This window comes from Balaenoptera musculus, chromosome 2 (assembly GCF_009873245.2).
Source record: "Balaenoptera musculus isolate JJ_BM4_2016_0621 chromosome 2, mBalMus1.pri.v3, whole genome shotgun sequence".
Lineage (NCBI taxonomy): Eukaryota > Metazoa > Chordata > Mammalia > Artiodactyla > Balaenopteridae > Balaenoptera > Balaenoptera musculus.
Genome location: NC_045786.1, coordinates 17,919,525 through 17,936,807, shown reverse-complemented (window position 1 = coordinate 17,936,807; position 17,283 = coordinate 17,919,525). Strand labels below are relative to the sequence as shown.

Below are 17,283 nucleotides of genomic sequence, written 5' to 3'. Positions count from 1 at the left end.
CCAGTACTTAATGATTTTTCTGATGGAATTGGTAATGATGTTCACATATGTGACTTTCTGATGTAAAGAAATATATCAACATTCAGAAGACTGGCAAAACCCAATTAATAATATATTCCAAATAAATAATGTTACAAAATTTGTCACAGGTAAAAGATCCAATTCCAGGTGTAAGACAAATGTTAACAAAGAATGGGAAGTTTACATTCCATATTGTAGCTAACCTTTGAGAAACTAATTTCTCAATCTTTGGTGTGGTATCAAAGAAGAAGATATACAGTTATCTGAAAAGATTACTAACATTTGATTTCCCCTCCCAGCTAAATATTTGTGGAGCTCGTTTTTTCTTCATACACTAGGTCATATTGCAGCAGGTTGACTGCAGAAGCAGCAGTGAGAACCCAGATGTCTGCTACCGAGCAAAATGTGAAACAGTGCTGCTACCCCACTACATGTGCTTTATTTTGTAAAATTGTTTTCATAAAATTCTGTTGTTTATGTTAACATGTAATAGGTTTATTATTGTTAACTTAAAAATGAATAAGTAAATATTAAAAATTTTTTTCAATTTCACTTCTAGTATGGTAAATATCCCGAGCTATAACCCACATAAACAAAACCTCTTTGGGGTCCTCAGTAATTTTTAGAGTGTGTGAAAGGGTCCTGTGGTCAGAGTTGAGAAATACCAGTATAGGCGGGTCTCGCTTGGGGCATGCTACATCATCTTATACATCATACTTCCTCTGTTGAACCAGTAGAGGTTTTTTGTTCCTTCTCCTATTTTAGCATTTTTGAAATTGGGACTCCAGTTGTTTCAGTCTGTATGTATGGCTGATGTAATAGTTCTTTAACTCTCCCAAATCTAATGATGCTATTAGTTAAAATCAGTGTTTGATTTCTAGGTATAAGTAATTTTACTGTGAAAACAACAAAATTCTTCCCTTTTACAAAATTGAGACTAATGTTTATATCTGCAAGTAGCTAGAAGTGGAGTTTGTTTTCCAATGAATGGTTGAATAATAGGATTAATTTCATGATTTGGGTGGTGATGGAGCACTGACCCAGGCACCTCAAGTTCTGGACAGGAAACTGTCCCTGTGCTCCTCCGGTCACCTCTCCGAGCCTCCGCTTACTCATCTGTGAAGCAAGTTGCGTGTTTCTCCACTGGGACTAATGTTAAAAACAGAAAAAGATTTAGATCCTTTCAAGTCACTGGTTTCTTAATGTTATTTAATCGGTGTGTGTGTGTATAAACTGGATGAAAATGACATAATTTTCACACAACTATAAAACCAAGAAGAAATTATAAACCAATAAAAATGTAAATTTTCACCATCAGTGTGAGACACTGTGTCTAAATCGTAGGCAGTATGGGCGTGGACACGTGGTGTGTTACAGGGTCTTTATATTTGGACCCAGTTTTGCTGCCTGTGTGCAGCACTCTGATACTCTGTTCTTGCAGCTCAACAATTGCAAGAAAACCTTAACTTCAAGATCATCATGATGTCACTTGGTGTTCCTTTGTTGAGAACACGTAGTTTACTTTTTAAAATGAGTTCTGTTCTTTTCTCATTCGCCTGGTAATCAGATCTAGGACACCTTCCTGAATTTGACTGTGGCCACCACTGTAACCATGGGGTCTGAAACTGCACGGGGGTACTCAGTTAGAGGATGGTGCAAATGAAAGATCCAGACTGTCCTTATATTCATTTCTTTTATGGCTATCACTAAAATGAAAACAAGAAGCGGAATGAATGTGTGAGCAACTCGTAGGAAGGGCTGCCTAGTAGCACGTCTCCTGGGACATCCTTTACAGTGTGTTTGATGTAGATGCTGCCTGGGGGCCCAGCATCTCCCCAGAAGGTGCAACCCAAGGGTCTGCAGCCCTGCTGTAACCCCCTGGTCTCGAATCCTCTTTCTTTCCCTGCACCTAGAATTTTGAGAGTTACAGATACAAAGAGGTAAAGTGCTAATTATTTGTGTCTGTTTCAGACTAACAGATTAACACAGTGATCATGTCCCTTCAGAAGATGATGATCCTAATTATTCATCTAATCTGAATCATGTCTGCAATGTGTTTCTCTTGGGGAAATTTTCAGAAACAAGTTGAGTAAGCTGTTTTATTGTGTCCAAGTGAATTTGGTGAAATGTATAGTCCCTGAATTTATTTGGGGGTTGAAATGGACTTTCATGTGGTTATTTTATTATTGTGGGTACTGCTTTTAGTCATTACCTCTGTACCATTTTTAAAGGCCTTTTGTGAACTAATAGTGCTTCTTTTAGACTTAACACACACACACACTCACACACACACACACACACACACACAGAGAAATTGAGGTATACAGAATTCCTTAACAACTAAGTAATCAGCGACCCTGTAATTGGAAAGCAACAGAGCCCATATCTAAGGAGCATTATTGTTATTTCCCAGAAGTATTTTATTCTTCTTCCACACCATTTTATTGCTTTTCTGCTTACATTTTTGATTTTTGAATGTGGGAACAATTTTGTTAATTGGGAGGGAACTTTTTTATGGTAAGAGCATTGTACTATTAACACACATAGTTCCTTAGATGTATATTTTTGTGAACTTGTTTTGAGAGTGACTGTATAGTTCTTTGTTGTGTTTTATTTTTATTTTTTTGGTGCAAATTATAAGCAGCAAGAGCTGTCACAAGACTTTACACACACTGTTTACACACTGAAAATTGAAAATTATTCTTCCCCATAATTTTCATGTATGTGTTTCTCTCAGCAAGTTAAGATAACCACCAACAATATTAAATGTTCAGTATATTTTTTTCTCTGGTAGTGTTATTCAGGCTCTTTCTTGGTTATCAAATCCTTTATTGGAAGCAAATGTTAAATGCAATATTATTATGATTCATATGCTTCTGTTTTCTCTGGTTGTTTCTAATTTGCTTTAACATATTGGATTGACAGTGGTTTAAATATAACCTTCAATGTATGTAAATAGTCTATCTTTAGTTTCATATCCTCAAGGATCTCCGTAGCCACACCACTGAGCAAATGCATCAATATTCCAAAAACGTTTCTCATGGTAAATGATGAGTTTACTCCTTCACTGCTAAAGCTGCTTTGTTAGAGGCTTTTTATAAATATTTAACTTGTATCCTAGTTTTTGAAAACAGATTACTCTAAGCGTAATATCATCTAAAATTTTTGTCTTATGTTTATTATGCTTTTCACTCTGTTGATGTGTGGGGCTTTTGGTTCTGATTCTCAGTGCTACAGACTCATGTGCCTTTATTCTTCTCTCTGGTTTTGTAGTTCTGTTTCTTTTCTGTAACGGTGATCACATCTGCTAGGATGTTCTCAGTGCTACCATTACAAATTTTAGCCTGGGTTTGTTGTTGATTTTGCTAGAGTAATTGCAAGCACACTGCTCTTTCATTGGAATACAGTTGCTAAAACACCATCTTTTATGTAATTGTGTATGTGAGTATATGGCAGACACTACCTGCGTATTGGTGTACTACTTTTAAGATTTCCGTTTTCTTAAGGATAAGAAACATGTCTGTGCTCTGTACTTTCTGATAATACTTTATTGAACAAACGAAATATTTTATTTAACAGATTTCTTTAATAGCTGAGCCAAACCAATATCAGGATGATGAGAACAGCAGTGGTGATTATTGTCGCTCTCTATCGAGTGCACACCGTGTGTCAGACACTGTCTTACGCACTTTAGCTCATTCAGTCCTCCCGGTACCCTTAGGAGAGAAGTACTGTTTTATTGCCGTTTGTGTAGGAAGGGACCACAGGCAGAGGACAGGGAGGCCACTTGCCCAGAGCCACACAGGTAACCAGTGTGAAGTGCAGATACCAGCCCGGCCTTCTCACTCCAGGTATCCTGGAGGTACCATATTTCTTTTGCAGTGAAGTCTTTAAAGGGACTAAAGGAATTTCTATTTACGAGGCTGGCCCACTGTCACCTTAAAGTGTTATTCTATTCTTTAATCTTTTGATTTAACTACCTTTACCCTAACATGTAGTTTTCAGACGTTAGGTTATCTTTAATAACGCTGTTTTGTGTTGTAGATATGCCTCTTCACGTCCGACGAAGCAGTGACCCAGCCTTAATTGGCCTCTCCACGTCTGTCAGTGATAATAACTTCTCCTCTGAAGAACCTTCACGGAAAAACCCCACACGCTGGTCGACAACCGCTGGCTTCCTCAAACAAAACACCGCCGGCAGCCCTGCAGCCTGTGACAGGAAGGTAACTGCTTCTAGATCATGTCCTCTTTCTATCAGTGATGGGAGTCAGCCGTGGACCAGGCCCTTGCTTCCATGGCGTCCCTGCTACGTCCTCTGTGACCTTCACACGAAAGTTCAGATAACTTCTTCTTTTGTATTGCCCTTGAATTTTCTGATTAAATCCTGCTATATATTGTGTATCTATTTATGTATCCATTTTTGGAATGGATAATATGTTCCTATGATGAAGAATGAAACCTTTTAACAAGAAGTATGTACGCCTAAGGTCCCTCTCCTAAGACCTAACTTGTCTGCTGATCACCGCATGTCTCTTCCTGGGCAGCCCCATTATGAGCTTTTTGCATGTCCTTACAGGGATCTTTTGCGCATGTATAAGCACATATTCATGTTGGTCCCTGAGGTACATTAAAGAAATCACAGCATGTGAACCATTAAGGATGAAAGTGGGCGCCATCCATGGTCATTTGCTCTCTCTACTCAATTGAAACGAAATGGAAGTGTACTGTCTAGTCTTAATAATATTCTCTTCTTTGACCAAATTTAATTTGTTCATGACCTAATTTATTTAGTCTAAATAAATAAGCTTTATTTTAGTCTATTTAGTCTACTTTTTCCAATTTGTGTTAATGCTCCTTGTCATATATTCCTACAGAAGCCGTACCATCCCATTCTGTTATACCTCTAACCTTTTACCCAATGAGCTTTAAGCTGTGCTTGTCATTTTCACCGCTGAATCTATAAAATAGATTCTCAGCAAACATCTGTTGAATGAATTAATACACATTTTTCAGTGCAGCCAGTAATTGAGCACCATACATATCGAGAAGTGTGGAAATATATTAATCACATATTAATAGTAAAAATCAATGTAGTTTGATATTTGCTTGATTTATCCTTTGCATCTGTGTCAAAATACCTGTTTTAAATATTTCTTTTATCTTGGTTTCACATTTCAACAAACTCTTCTTCGTACCAGTTCAAGTAAAGAAAAAAAAGAAGGGAATATGTAAGTTTAAACTGAGAAGAATCTACCAAGAAAATACAATGTACTATAGTCTGATTTTTTGGATGAGGGGTTTAACTCTTCTGTTATATTTTATTAGATATGTGATGAGTTTCTTCTCATTGAGATTAGCCTGAAAATTTAGAATGCTTTATCATGCAGTAGACTATTCAAAGAATCTGGTTTCTGAATAGGCCTCGTGACCTTTAATTTGTGTTCGGAATAGACCTGATTTCCATGGATATTCACAAATATATAACAAGTCAAGTTGGTAGTTTAAAAAAATTTATTACTTTAAAAAAAGATTTTCGCTTAGTTGAAGGATAGGGGGTCAGAAGTCACTGAGGTAATCAAAGTTTTCTTTTTAACTCATTCAACATCTTGGCTGTATGAGTCAGCTTCAGTTACAGCAGACAGAATCACAGGAGCTATTTTAAACATAAAAGGACTTAATATTGAGAATTTGCTTTTCAGAAAATTATTGGAAGGGCTAGAAGAGCAGATCATAGGCTGGGCCCCCAGGGCTTTCTGGACAGTGCAGTACAGCGTGTCTAGCTGGCCTGGGGAGGGGGCAGAGGTGCAGGACCTGGCGTCCTGCTGCCTGCATTGGCCCAGTAGACGTTAGCACTGTCTCCACCTGTGCTCACCTTGCCGCCTGTCACCTGTGGAGCTGGGCCTGAACCCAGGAACACCCTAGAAAAAGCCGTCATCTCCATGGCTTGCCACTAATAACAGCCCAAGAAAATCCCCTATTTCACAATTATCATTAAAATCTCAGGCTGTTGAATCCAAATGGGCAGAATGCAGTTTGCTCCAGATCCTTATGTCTAGGGGTGTCTGGGAAACGGACTTTAGCCTTCCAGGCTCTGCAGCCCAGGGAAGCTGCCTGGAGAGGATGGAGATGCTTATGGCCAGTTAACCATGTCCACCTCACTGCCATTCTCTTTTATTTTGTTTTATTTTTTGGCCATGCCACGTGGCATGTGGGATCTTAGTTCCTCAACCAGAGATTGAACCTGCGCCCCCTGCAGTGGAAGCATGGAGTCGTAACCACTGGATAGCCAGGGAAGTTCCTCATTCGTTGTCTTTTAAATAACATGTGTCTATCATTGTAAAAAATTGGGCAACTAGTAGAATAGAACAAAATTACATTATCCATAATTCCAAACTCATCAACAACCAGTACGAAGATATTAGTGAACACACACACACACACACACACACACACACAAAGTCGGAGTCATTCTTTGTCTACATATTTGCATCCTGATTATTTCTACATTTTTTTCATCTCACAGGGATTTCCCCTGGTGTGAATTTTATTAGAAAATATTTTTAATGAACGCCAAGTATTCCAGGGTAGAGTATACTTTATCATTCTCTTATTGTTGGACATTTATACTATGTTTTTTTACATTATAAGTATCAGCACTGTAAGACAAACTTGAATATAATTTTGTTTTAAAAATGGTTACTTTACCCAACAAGCTTTTTCCCTGTTGGGAGTGGTATTTAATGTAGCCAGATGCCTACACTTTCCCATGGCAGAGGCCTTGATTCGCACACATATCTCTAGATGAAATCGTATTCACATACGACACACATAAAAGGTAATGTGTAATGAGTTTGTCTTTTGAATTATCTTTGGCTTTACTTTTCGAATACCTATTTACTAAGTTTCCTAGTCTAGATTTTTAAGCTGTTTTTATCTTAGTCTGAGCCGTTTGTTTTTTTTTTTAACAGGTATAGGTCTGATAAATGCTGTCTTATTTTCAGTTATAAAAACGACTTCCAATGTCTTCAATATTAAGAAAGGATGCTTGGAGGAAAGCATACTTGCTTATCAGTATTAAATTTATTTATTTCTGTTGCGTCCATGAGAGCTTACCTATGCTGGGCAATTTCAAGATGTTATAAATTCTTATCAGCATGTAGAGGTTTAGGTTTTCTGTATGAAAACACGGAAATCAATTAGTTAAGGGTTCACAGTCCTGTGATTCATTGATCTCTAATGGTTAAAATAGGTTGGTGTTCCTGTATAACTCATCTGCATATGTAAGTAGCTTCTATTCTTCCGAGTTAAATAAGCAAAACAGTTTTAGTGTAATGTCACCGGTCAGTTAAAATCTCTTATTTCCGAACCCGGCAGTTCCTTTCTCGTGTGTGAGAGCACGGCCACGTTGAACTCTCCCTTGTGGTTCAAAACCACAGATGAGAGGTGGAGTCTTCGCAGTTAAAACTGTGATACTGTTTCATCCCGCTGTCGAGTTTAGAGGGCAAAGTTCACAGATTGTGGTGCTACTAAGCCAGGTGAGGGCTCCAAGAGACCAAGGGTGTCACGGGCTTCTGGATTTCTTAAATTCTGTCGTAGTTTTATCTGGCCGTGAGGCATAGAGGGGAAGAGAATCTTGGCTTTTTTTCAAAGTTCTTTGGAACATTGGCTTATTCCTGTTACCCAGCTCTTGGGTGGCTGGCTGCCCTTTTCAACTCTTAGAGACCATTTTGCTCACAATTTGTGTGGAAAGTATCTTGCTGGAAGATGTATTTTCATTTGAGATTTTGTGTGTGCATATTAATACTTCATCTTGGAAAAGAGTATTTCAGTCAGTGTGAATTCTCAAGTCGTTTTGCCAGCTCTTTAGCCATCCTTACTAGGTCCGTGTCCCTGTGAATGAAGAGACCACCAAATATGTGGATAGGGTTTGATTCATTCCACTGTAATGAGGCACTTATCAGAATCAGTCTGCCATGAGGTTTTAGGAATCAGGTCTGTTCTGTTCATTGGGCAGTGGTTGTAAGCTGTTGTTCCTTCCCGTAAATAATAAGAGGTGTTGTTTTTCTAAGTTATATTGCCCCCCAACTAACATAGGTAGAATTAGCATAAAATCATATTTTGACTAGTTTCCAAGAGAGATTCTTACCTGATCAGGGAAAGGGAGGAAAGTGGTAAGAGAACATATTGCCTTGGCATCATTAGGTTAAAAAATTTTTTTTCCCATTTCTTAAAGAGATGTTTAAGAACATCTCTGGATGTTTCTGACCCTCTGGGTTTATTATTTCTGTTTGATTTAGTTGCTTGCCACATTTGATATCTTTCCAATACCCCTGATGCATGCAAACTCTTGGAAGAGGTGCTGTCTTAATTATGTCTTTGTCACCTCTCTTTCCATTACATTCAAAGCAATGTGAGATCTTCCTTCTAACTTTAGAAAATGATTTTTACAAATCTTTCTTGTGGTATATTTTGAGTCCCCAAACAGTTTTTTTTTTTTTCCCCCTATAGTAGTATTTCTTGCTCTTTGCATTTTCTAAAGTAATGAAACATAGAAAGAAGCAGATAAGTAATTTGGGGTCTTGATGTTGAGGAGTGTTGACATTTGGTGTATGATTTGAGGACTTCTGTGGAGCATAGTAAAGCTCTACACAGATGGTGGCTGTTCTTGGTACCAATGGGGAGTCATCCCATCAGTACAGTTTAACTTCCTGCCTTTTTCCCTAATCTGTGTTATACCGAGAGCATTTTCCTTTGTCTTGTAAATGTCGATACTTTGCACAAGGTTCTATTAGGGTAATGATTTTCTGGAGTTGTTTATTAACTTTATTTGGTGATTTTTCTTGTTGCTTAACATATTTATACTTCAGCCTTTTTTTTCTTTTCTTTTTTTGCTCTTATAAGTAACCTTTAGAAGTACCCTTCAGAGAATATCCTTATATACCAATTTATGTTGACATCTCTCATTATTTTCTTAGAGCTGATTCCTTAAGTAGACTTATTTGACCAAGGAAACAAACATTTTTAAAGCTATTGATAATTGCTTCCCATAAATTCATGAATAATAAAGTGAAAAGTACTTATGATGTATAAAGAGCTCTGTGAGAAGTCCTAGATGGGATGGGCTGGGGGATGAGGGGTAGGATGCAGAGCACCAAGAAGCAACTGGTACTGTTTCTGAGTTCCAGAACTTACTGTCTTATTGAATGGTTTAATAGTTCCATTTGGCTGTGTATCAGAATTACCTGTGGACTTCTAAAAGATGAAACACACTTATACCAATAGATTCATTTACCCATTTCAGGACGTTTGTGTGTTTTTATTTAAAGCTTCTCTGTTCATTCCGGGGCACAGTCTTTTTTAAAGAACTTGGGTCCAGCGGGAAGCGGAAGGTATCTTTGTCTGTCAAGAGATGGCAAATAGGAATATAATCGTTATTTTGATATGTCTTCGTTTGGGCTAATTTTTCTATCTTAGAATAGAATCTGGAACATTTAGCATATTTGGTTTTGTGACACTTCACTTCTTTTCACACTTAGCTCAAATTTTTAAATGAAAAGCTATTAATTTTTTTTTCAGTTTTTTTTTTAAAGTATTACAACACCCCATTGAAATATTGGATCCTATCTTATCAATACAAGACTAGAACAGGAAATCTGTTTCTAAATAGAAGCTATGACAAAAGCACTGTTTCTGTTTACTGTTACTTGGTGCATCCCCCCTCCCCTCCAATCTTAGTTCAAGTGCATTTGAATATGTAAGGTCAGGACACTGAATTCCCAGCATTAGGGTCACCAATCAGGCACAAGAAACCTCCAGAAAATGTCTGCTCCCTGTTTTACTGAGAGCGAGAAAACCTTTGCAGTTGATACACAGACAATACAATAGCAATGACATTTGAATCCTGCTCCACGTGGCTCTTTAAAATAGCTGCTTACTGGCTCATTCATTCATTCGTTTGTTCATTCATTGTAAAATGATATTCTATATATGTTATATATATAACTGAATTACTTTGCTGTACACCTGAAACTAACACAACACTGTAAATCAACTATGCCTCAATTAAAAAAAAAAGAAATGGATATTTGCTCGCTTTACAATTTAAAAAAAAATGAGAACTTTTCTTTTTATGCAGGACCTTTGTAAAAGCGTATAATCTTGATCAAGTAATTAAGTACAGACGTTAAAAAATAAAGTGATATTCTAAATTTACCTATTTTTTGCTTTCTCATCCTCTTCTCAAACCTTTGGCTTCTTAGTCTGCTTCTTCTCATTTTTTCTTTCTAATGTGGAAGGTGAGTCATATTGGTAAATTTTTTATTTTTGAATTAGTCCATTTGACCAGCTGGCTATTAAAAAAAAAGTTGTCTATCCTTTGGTTATTTATGGGCCAACCATAGCTGCCAGCTAGTTACAATAACCATCTAAAACCTCAAAGGATGGGCTAAGAAGTTTTTTAAAACTACGTTTCCTTTGCGAGAGCCCTATAGCTGTGTTTAATTTTCTGGGGTATTTGCTTCAAGGGAAATCCAGCTGAGACCCAGGTCTTAGGCTGTCCTGCTACAACATTTGTACTTCTGTAAAAGGCCTCTAAAACTATAAATTTCACCCTTCTGTTTTGCATATTAAAAGATCTTAATTTGAATGCACTGCATTTTTGTTCAGTAAGTGATGGTTCTACTCATTTTTAAAATAGGCTAACCTCAAGTGCCAAGGTGCCCTAGCCTGAGCTGTTAATAACCGAGACTCATCTATTTCTGTGTCACATTTAGGAATATAATCCCCCTTCACATACTTTAAATATTATAATTTGTGTTCCAAGTTATGAAATCCTAAGGTGCTATTGAGAAAATGTTTAAGCCTGGGTGTGATATTTTTAGAGTTCACAAACCATTCCAGGAATATAAATCCAAAGCAATGTCAGAATCCTCGTTGAGCACCCTCAAAGTTGCATATCATACAGAGGGAAATGAAGATGTTATACCCGTTTTTCTTGATTTGGGAGAGGAGACCAAGAACTGGCACTGATTAAATTATATTGAACAAAAATTCACGTATTCTTTAGACACTTGAAAATATTTTGGCCTCATTTCATCTTTCTAAGTTGGTGTCTATTTTTAATTTTTAATACTTTAGCTTATAAACATACCTACTTCGGGTCATGAAGTCATGTCCTGTTATTAAAGAGAAGAGCCTAGTGAGGTGCTGGACTGTGGTACCTGGTGTTTGCGTCCCAGCTGCTGGGGCGGCTCTGTTTTAATTTTCATGTGTTCTAGGTGCCATCATGTGCTGGACTGCCTTTGGGGCAACGGTTTTTACAGGGTGGGGATAGAAATGGTTTCCATCTGTCCCATCTCCAAACTGTACTGTTTCTGAGGTTTTGGTATTTTCGTGTAATGATAGCCAAGTTGATCTGAGTACTTGCTTCTTGCTGGCTGTGTTATGTGTTGTATCTCATTTAATCGCCTTCTGAAGTGTAAGTAGTGTGGCCATTCCCAGTTTATTGATGAGGAGGTAGAGCCTGAGAGAGTTTAAATAATTCACCTAAGAATTAAACCAACTGCTGAAAGATAAAGTTGTGTTATGAATCTCAATTGTCCTGTTTCATATTCTGTGCTCTTAAGTATGCCACCCACTTTCCAACATACTTACAGACTTTATATATTGCCCAGTGTTCATTTAGTTGAATATTTTAAACTGTAAAATATTTCATAACAACCTTCTCATTTCTATCACCTCTAAAACTTTCTGTTAAGCAATTAAAATAGGAATATAAGAATAATCAGCATTTATTATTAAAACCAAAATAATTTTTAAAATCTCACCAAGTCTATATTATATCTTCACATCTTAGTCTTGAGTGAAAATATGCTAGCGTCATTAATATCACTACTAATAATCTGATTTTGTTAACTGATCTCCATTTCTTTACCCTTTTTTGGGGGAACTTTTGTCTTTGTTTTTTCCAGTCCTTGTGATTGATATTTTTATCATTGTTATTGCGAAATTATATACTCAGGCCTCTTCCTGATATTTTATGTGTGTTGTTCAAAACAGCTTAACAACAACAAAGTAAATAATGATATAATTGGATTTTAATCGAAAGACCAGAATAAATATCCACGAGACTACGGTGATACTAATAAATGATTGAATAAAAAATAAAATGGGGAAAAGGTCCAAATTTCCTTGCAGGAGAATTCCAAATAATATATGTTATACTTCCCCCTCCAGAAGGTGGAGCTTAATTCCCCTCCTCTCGAGGATTGGCTGCCCTTAGTAATTTGTTTCCAAAGAATAGAGGATGGAATGAGAAAAACATTAACTCTATAGTGGGGAACTGTGGTGAACTGACCTGAACCCCGTGGTCAAGGTTAGTATCACTAGTGATAATTCATGGTGATGACATGAGCCCCTGATGTAGTGTAATGAGATGGGACCTCAGTGGAATTTTCCCCAAAACTCTTGACTCCAGTTTAATCATGAGGAACCTTCAGAAAAACCAAAATTGAGGGACGTTCTACACAATACCTGACCACCATTCTTAAAGAATGCCATGGTCGCAAAATACCAGGGAAGACTGAGAAACAGTCTCAGATCAGAGGAGTCTGAGGAGACACGATAACTAAATGCAGTATGGGATCCTGCCGTGAAACAGGGATGTTAGTGGAAAAAAACTGATGACTTGCAGATAAGTCTGTAGTTCGGTTAACAGTGTCATATGTCAGTGTTAATGTCTTCATTTTGACAGATAAACCAAAGTTATGGAAAATGTCAATATTGGAGGAAGTTGGGTAAAGAGTATGCAGGAGCTCTCTGTACCATCTTTTCTGTAAATCTAACCTTTTTCCAAAACAAGAAGGTACAATGTAGGTTGTACCACCCACATTTTGTGCCGAGAACCGGATGGCAGTTAATGCACCAATAATGAGAATTATGGAACGAGGATTCAGCCACTGGGCTCCATGAGCCTCCTGACACACCTGTTTGTTCCTTGAAATATGTTTTTTGCTTTGAAAATGAGTTCTGTTAAAAGTTCTTCAACTGATTTTGTTAAATATTGGTTTAAGGTTGGCCCCCTTTCCTGCTACAAGCCTGAGTTTGAGAAATGCGTCAGTTTTAGACACGCTGCATCTTCAGGACTGGGAGCTTCCACTTTGTCTTCAGTTTTTATCCTGACAACCTCCTGCATCAGCTGTTTCTTTTTCACTTTATTCAGATTGTTAAGATTTTTTTAAAGGTGTATGTGTGGGGTCAACAGCAATCACTCAGAAATTTCCCAGAATCACATTTTCTAAAATTAGAATTTTCAGTTATAATTTGAGGACCAAAGTAGTTTCCTTGAAAATTAATATTCTTCTCAGAGAACATGCTTTTTCTGCTGATGGGGTTTGGAGAGAAGGACTTAATTCTTTAGAAGTCTGAGCCATTAATTTCTTTATTCTAAATGCTTCTCTTGTGGAGATGGAGCCTCGTAGATAACTTTTTTTGGTTTTTGGGTTATAACCCAATTATATCATTATTTACTTTGCTGTTGTTAAGCTGTTTTGAGCAATGCACGTAAAATATCAAGAAGAGGGCTGAATATATTATTTCTCAATAACAGTAACAACAATAATATCAATTACAAGGATTAGAGAAAACAAAGACAGAAGTTTCCCCCAGAAAAGGGAAAGAAATGGAGATCAATTAACAAAGTCCTTTTTTTAGTAGTGATGTTAATGAAGCTAGCATATTTTTACTCAAGCCTAAGATGTTGAGATGTAATATAGACTTGGTGAAGTTTTAAAAATGATGCCCGTTTTAATAATTAATAAACTTTATTACTGCTGATTAGTGCTGACTATTCTTAGATTCCTATTTTAATTGCTTAACCGCAAGTTTTAGAGGAGATAAAAATGATCTTCTACATTTTTCAAAAATGTGTCTGTGGAAATGGTTTACCTGAGGAGGCCATTTCACAATTAAGGGGAAAACTTTACAGAAACTAAATTGTAGATGGTACCCGAGAACTTTTCCCAGGAATGACTCAATTCTGCTTTTCCCAGGAATGACTCAATTCACCCAGTCCATTGAAGTTATGATTGTAAACGCAAAAATGTAAGGAGCTGCTAATATTTACATTGCCACATTAATTATATATGGTGCCAATTGTAGTAATTTCTTTGGATATATATTGCTTTAAGATTAAGGTAAAAATGTTTTCAAATTTCAGCAATTTCTTTGAATATATATATATATATTGCTTTCAAATTAAGGTAAACTATTTAGATAGGTAAGCATAAAAGATTTCATCTTGCACATTTGGATAAGATGTAAGATGGCAGATCTTTTGGAATCAGGCGACTAAGTGTTTTACCGTCTCTCCCTCACCTCCCCGCATCTGTTCCCTCCCTCTCTTGTGCAGTTCGCTCGTTCTTTACAATTTTAGTTTTGAGATATGAACATTTGGAGTTATGTGTCTTTGAAAGAAAATGAAATGTAGATGGGTATTTTGTACCTTCAAAATAAGAAGCATGTAGCACTTTCTAAAATGTTTGAAAATTGTTTCAGATTCAGATTTGTTTTGCGGAGTCAAGCGAATGCTGCTCACATTCTTTATTGTTGTTGTGGAAAACGAGCCAGGCTCCTTAGTGGGATCTGACTCGCAGCCTTTGGATCCTGTTTTTTGCTCCTACACTTGCCCTTGGTGGAAGGAGTAAGGTCAGAAGCGGTGGTCCCGACCTTGCTGACTGTGGGGTGCAGGTGGCTGTAGAACAACTCAGTGACCGTGTTGGTTTTTGTGAAACTCTGTGAAAGAAATAAAATGGGAGCTGCTGTTTCTGCTGCTTCCCTTTTAGTTCTTTTCCTTAGTTCCTCAGAATACAGATGGAGATAACATCTTTGTAACTTGAAAAAAGATTACACTTTCCTCCCCATCTACCTTCTCCTCACCCCTTATGCATGTTTTCATAGGATAAACGAGATAATCCCAGTTATATCAGACAAGAGATCATTGTATTTGAAACAATTTTATAAATTTATTTATTTATTTATTTATTATATTTGGCTGCATCGGGTCTTCGTTGCTGCGCGCGGGCTTTCTCTAGTTGCGGCGAGCGGGGGCTACTATTCCTTGCAGTGCTCGGGCTTCTCATTGTGGTGGCTTCTCTTGTTGCAGATCACGGGCTCTAGGCACGCGGGCTTCAGTAGTTGCAGCATGCAGGCTCAGTAGTTGTGGCTCGCAGGCTCTAGAGTGCAGGCTTAGTAGTTGTGGCGCATGGGCTTAGTTGCTCCGCGGCATGTGGGATCTTCCCGGATCAGGTCTTGAACCCGTGTCCCCTGCGTTGGCAGGAGGATTCTTAACCACTGCGCCACCAGGGAAGTCCCTAAAACAATTTTAAAACAAACATTTTATGCTTGATTATTCCTAAGACTATGTAGTATTTATCAATGAATCAACCATCTCTAACATAAATAGAAGTTGTGATTCAAGATTGTGTAATGGCTTTACCCTACTTGACAAGCAAGAACTTGGGAGATACTTTCCCATGGGAGGGGGTCATTATATAGGAATGGCTGGATATCAGAAGTTATACCCAGTTATACTCAGGTAAACTGCACTTCCTGCTTAGATGGAGAATGAGAACTTGGAAATGTCATCACTCAGAAACTGGGCATTGAAGTGGAGAGGTATAACTGTGGGATCTGGTTAGTCATCCTAATCTCCATAGAGCATTTGTCATAACTTCTCTGAGTCCCTGTTTCTTTTTTTAGACAGTGAGAGGTTCAGCTGGATGTTCTCTAGCTTTCTCCTTCCAGCTTTTAAAATTCTGTATCTAAAGTTTTTCGTGGCATTCTGAACTGTTGAGGTGGGTTAGGAACAACTGGGGAAATTGGTTCCAATAAGGAGCCTGAATGAGGCTCAGTTTTGCCGATCTTTTTCTTCTTGGATTTCCTGGTCTGCTCCACAAGCATGTCTGGGAGCTTCAGAGACCTTCGTGCTCTGATGGTCACCTCTGGAAACACCATGGCCTTCCTAAGTTGGTGTACCTCCATGTGAGATTTGACCAACCCCTTTTATGCCAGATCCTTTATGTTATAGCCTGATGCGTATCTGTTCCAGGGGTTATTTCTCTTACCTGATATCAAGACTGTTAACAAGGTCAGTTGTAAGTTGTGAGATAAACCTATAATGTCAAGCTTCTGGTTTTGTGAACATATCAACCTGAAGCATTTGCTGTGCAACAGGAAACTTATTTGCAAAATTAATTTTAGTTCTCAAATGTGTTCTTCCATATTGGAGAGTTCCAACATGATTTTTTTTTTTTTTGGTGTATTTAACATTTTTGAGTGTCCCACTGATCTAAATGTAATTTTATGATCTAGAAGCTATTGAGCATGTATTTATGATACATGCTGGCAAAGACATGAGTTATAGTTCAGAATTTTTAAGGCCAGAATGAGTTTTGAGAACTGTGTACGGTACCTTTAACATTTCAAAGGAAAAAAAAAAACTAATAAAATTTGATGTGCTTGCTAGGAGATTTTACTTCATACATTAATAAAAATATTTGCTTGGCTAAATTAATATTTTTCAACTTTTTTTTTTTTTTTACTAATTTCTGTTCAAAACATAAACGCTGTTGAAAAAGAAAATTAAAATAGTTAAAAATAAATATTTATTACTTATGAAATTTGAGCTAAAGAGGTGCTGTGGTAAATGTTTTGGCATTCAAAATCTTTGGACTTTGACCCTTTTGTTTTTTAATTTTAAACAACTTACAATGTCAGTGTAACCAGTGTCTCTTGTTGCAAATTCCACCACATTTTAGTAGACTATTTATCTATCATTTATAGATATTTATAGATAAATAAATGATAGATATATAGTCTACTATTAGACAGAATTTTGTTTTGACAAAAAATCTGTGAATGTTCGAACCCTCTTTGTCCTTGTTCTGCTCAGAAGTAGGAACAAATTTTATTTTATTTTATTTTATCTTTTGAATTTTATTTTGTTTTTTATACAGCAGGTTCTTATTAGTTATCTATTTTATACACGTTAGTGTATATATGTCAATCCCAATCTCCCAATTCATCCCACGCCGCCACCGCCCTGCCAGTTTCCCCCCTTGGTGTCTGTATGTTTGTAGGAACAGATTTTAAACACACATTCTTTTCTTTATCTCCCCCACCCCTCTCACTAATAATGATTAAGAATGTGGAAGAAGGCAATTATCAAAAACGAAAGTAAGATGTATACATACAGGTACCAGTACT

The 17,283-nt window shown here is 37.2% G+C and overlaps 1 protein-coding gene across 15 annotated transcripts in view; it reads left to right on the top strand.

Annotated features, from left to right (window-relative positions):
• PARD3 (par-3 family cell polarity regulator) overlaps window positions 1–17,283 on the top strand; it is a 629,285-nt gene that overhangs the window by 280,562 nt on the left and 331,440 nt on the right. For all 15 annotated transcript variants that reach the window (XM_036842192.1, XM_036842191.1, XM_036842188.1 and 12 more), the window contains exon 4: window positions 4,066–4,244. In XM_036842192.1, coding sequence (XP_036698087.1) covers window positions 4,066–4,244 — 179 coding nt within the window. The remainder of the gene's footprint in view (window positions 1–4,065; window positions 4,245–17,283) is intronic.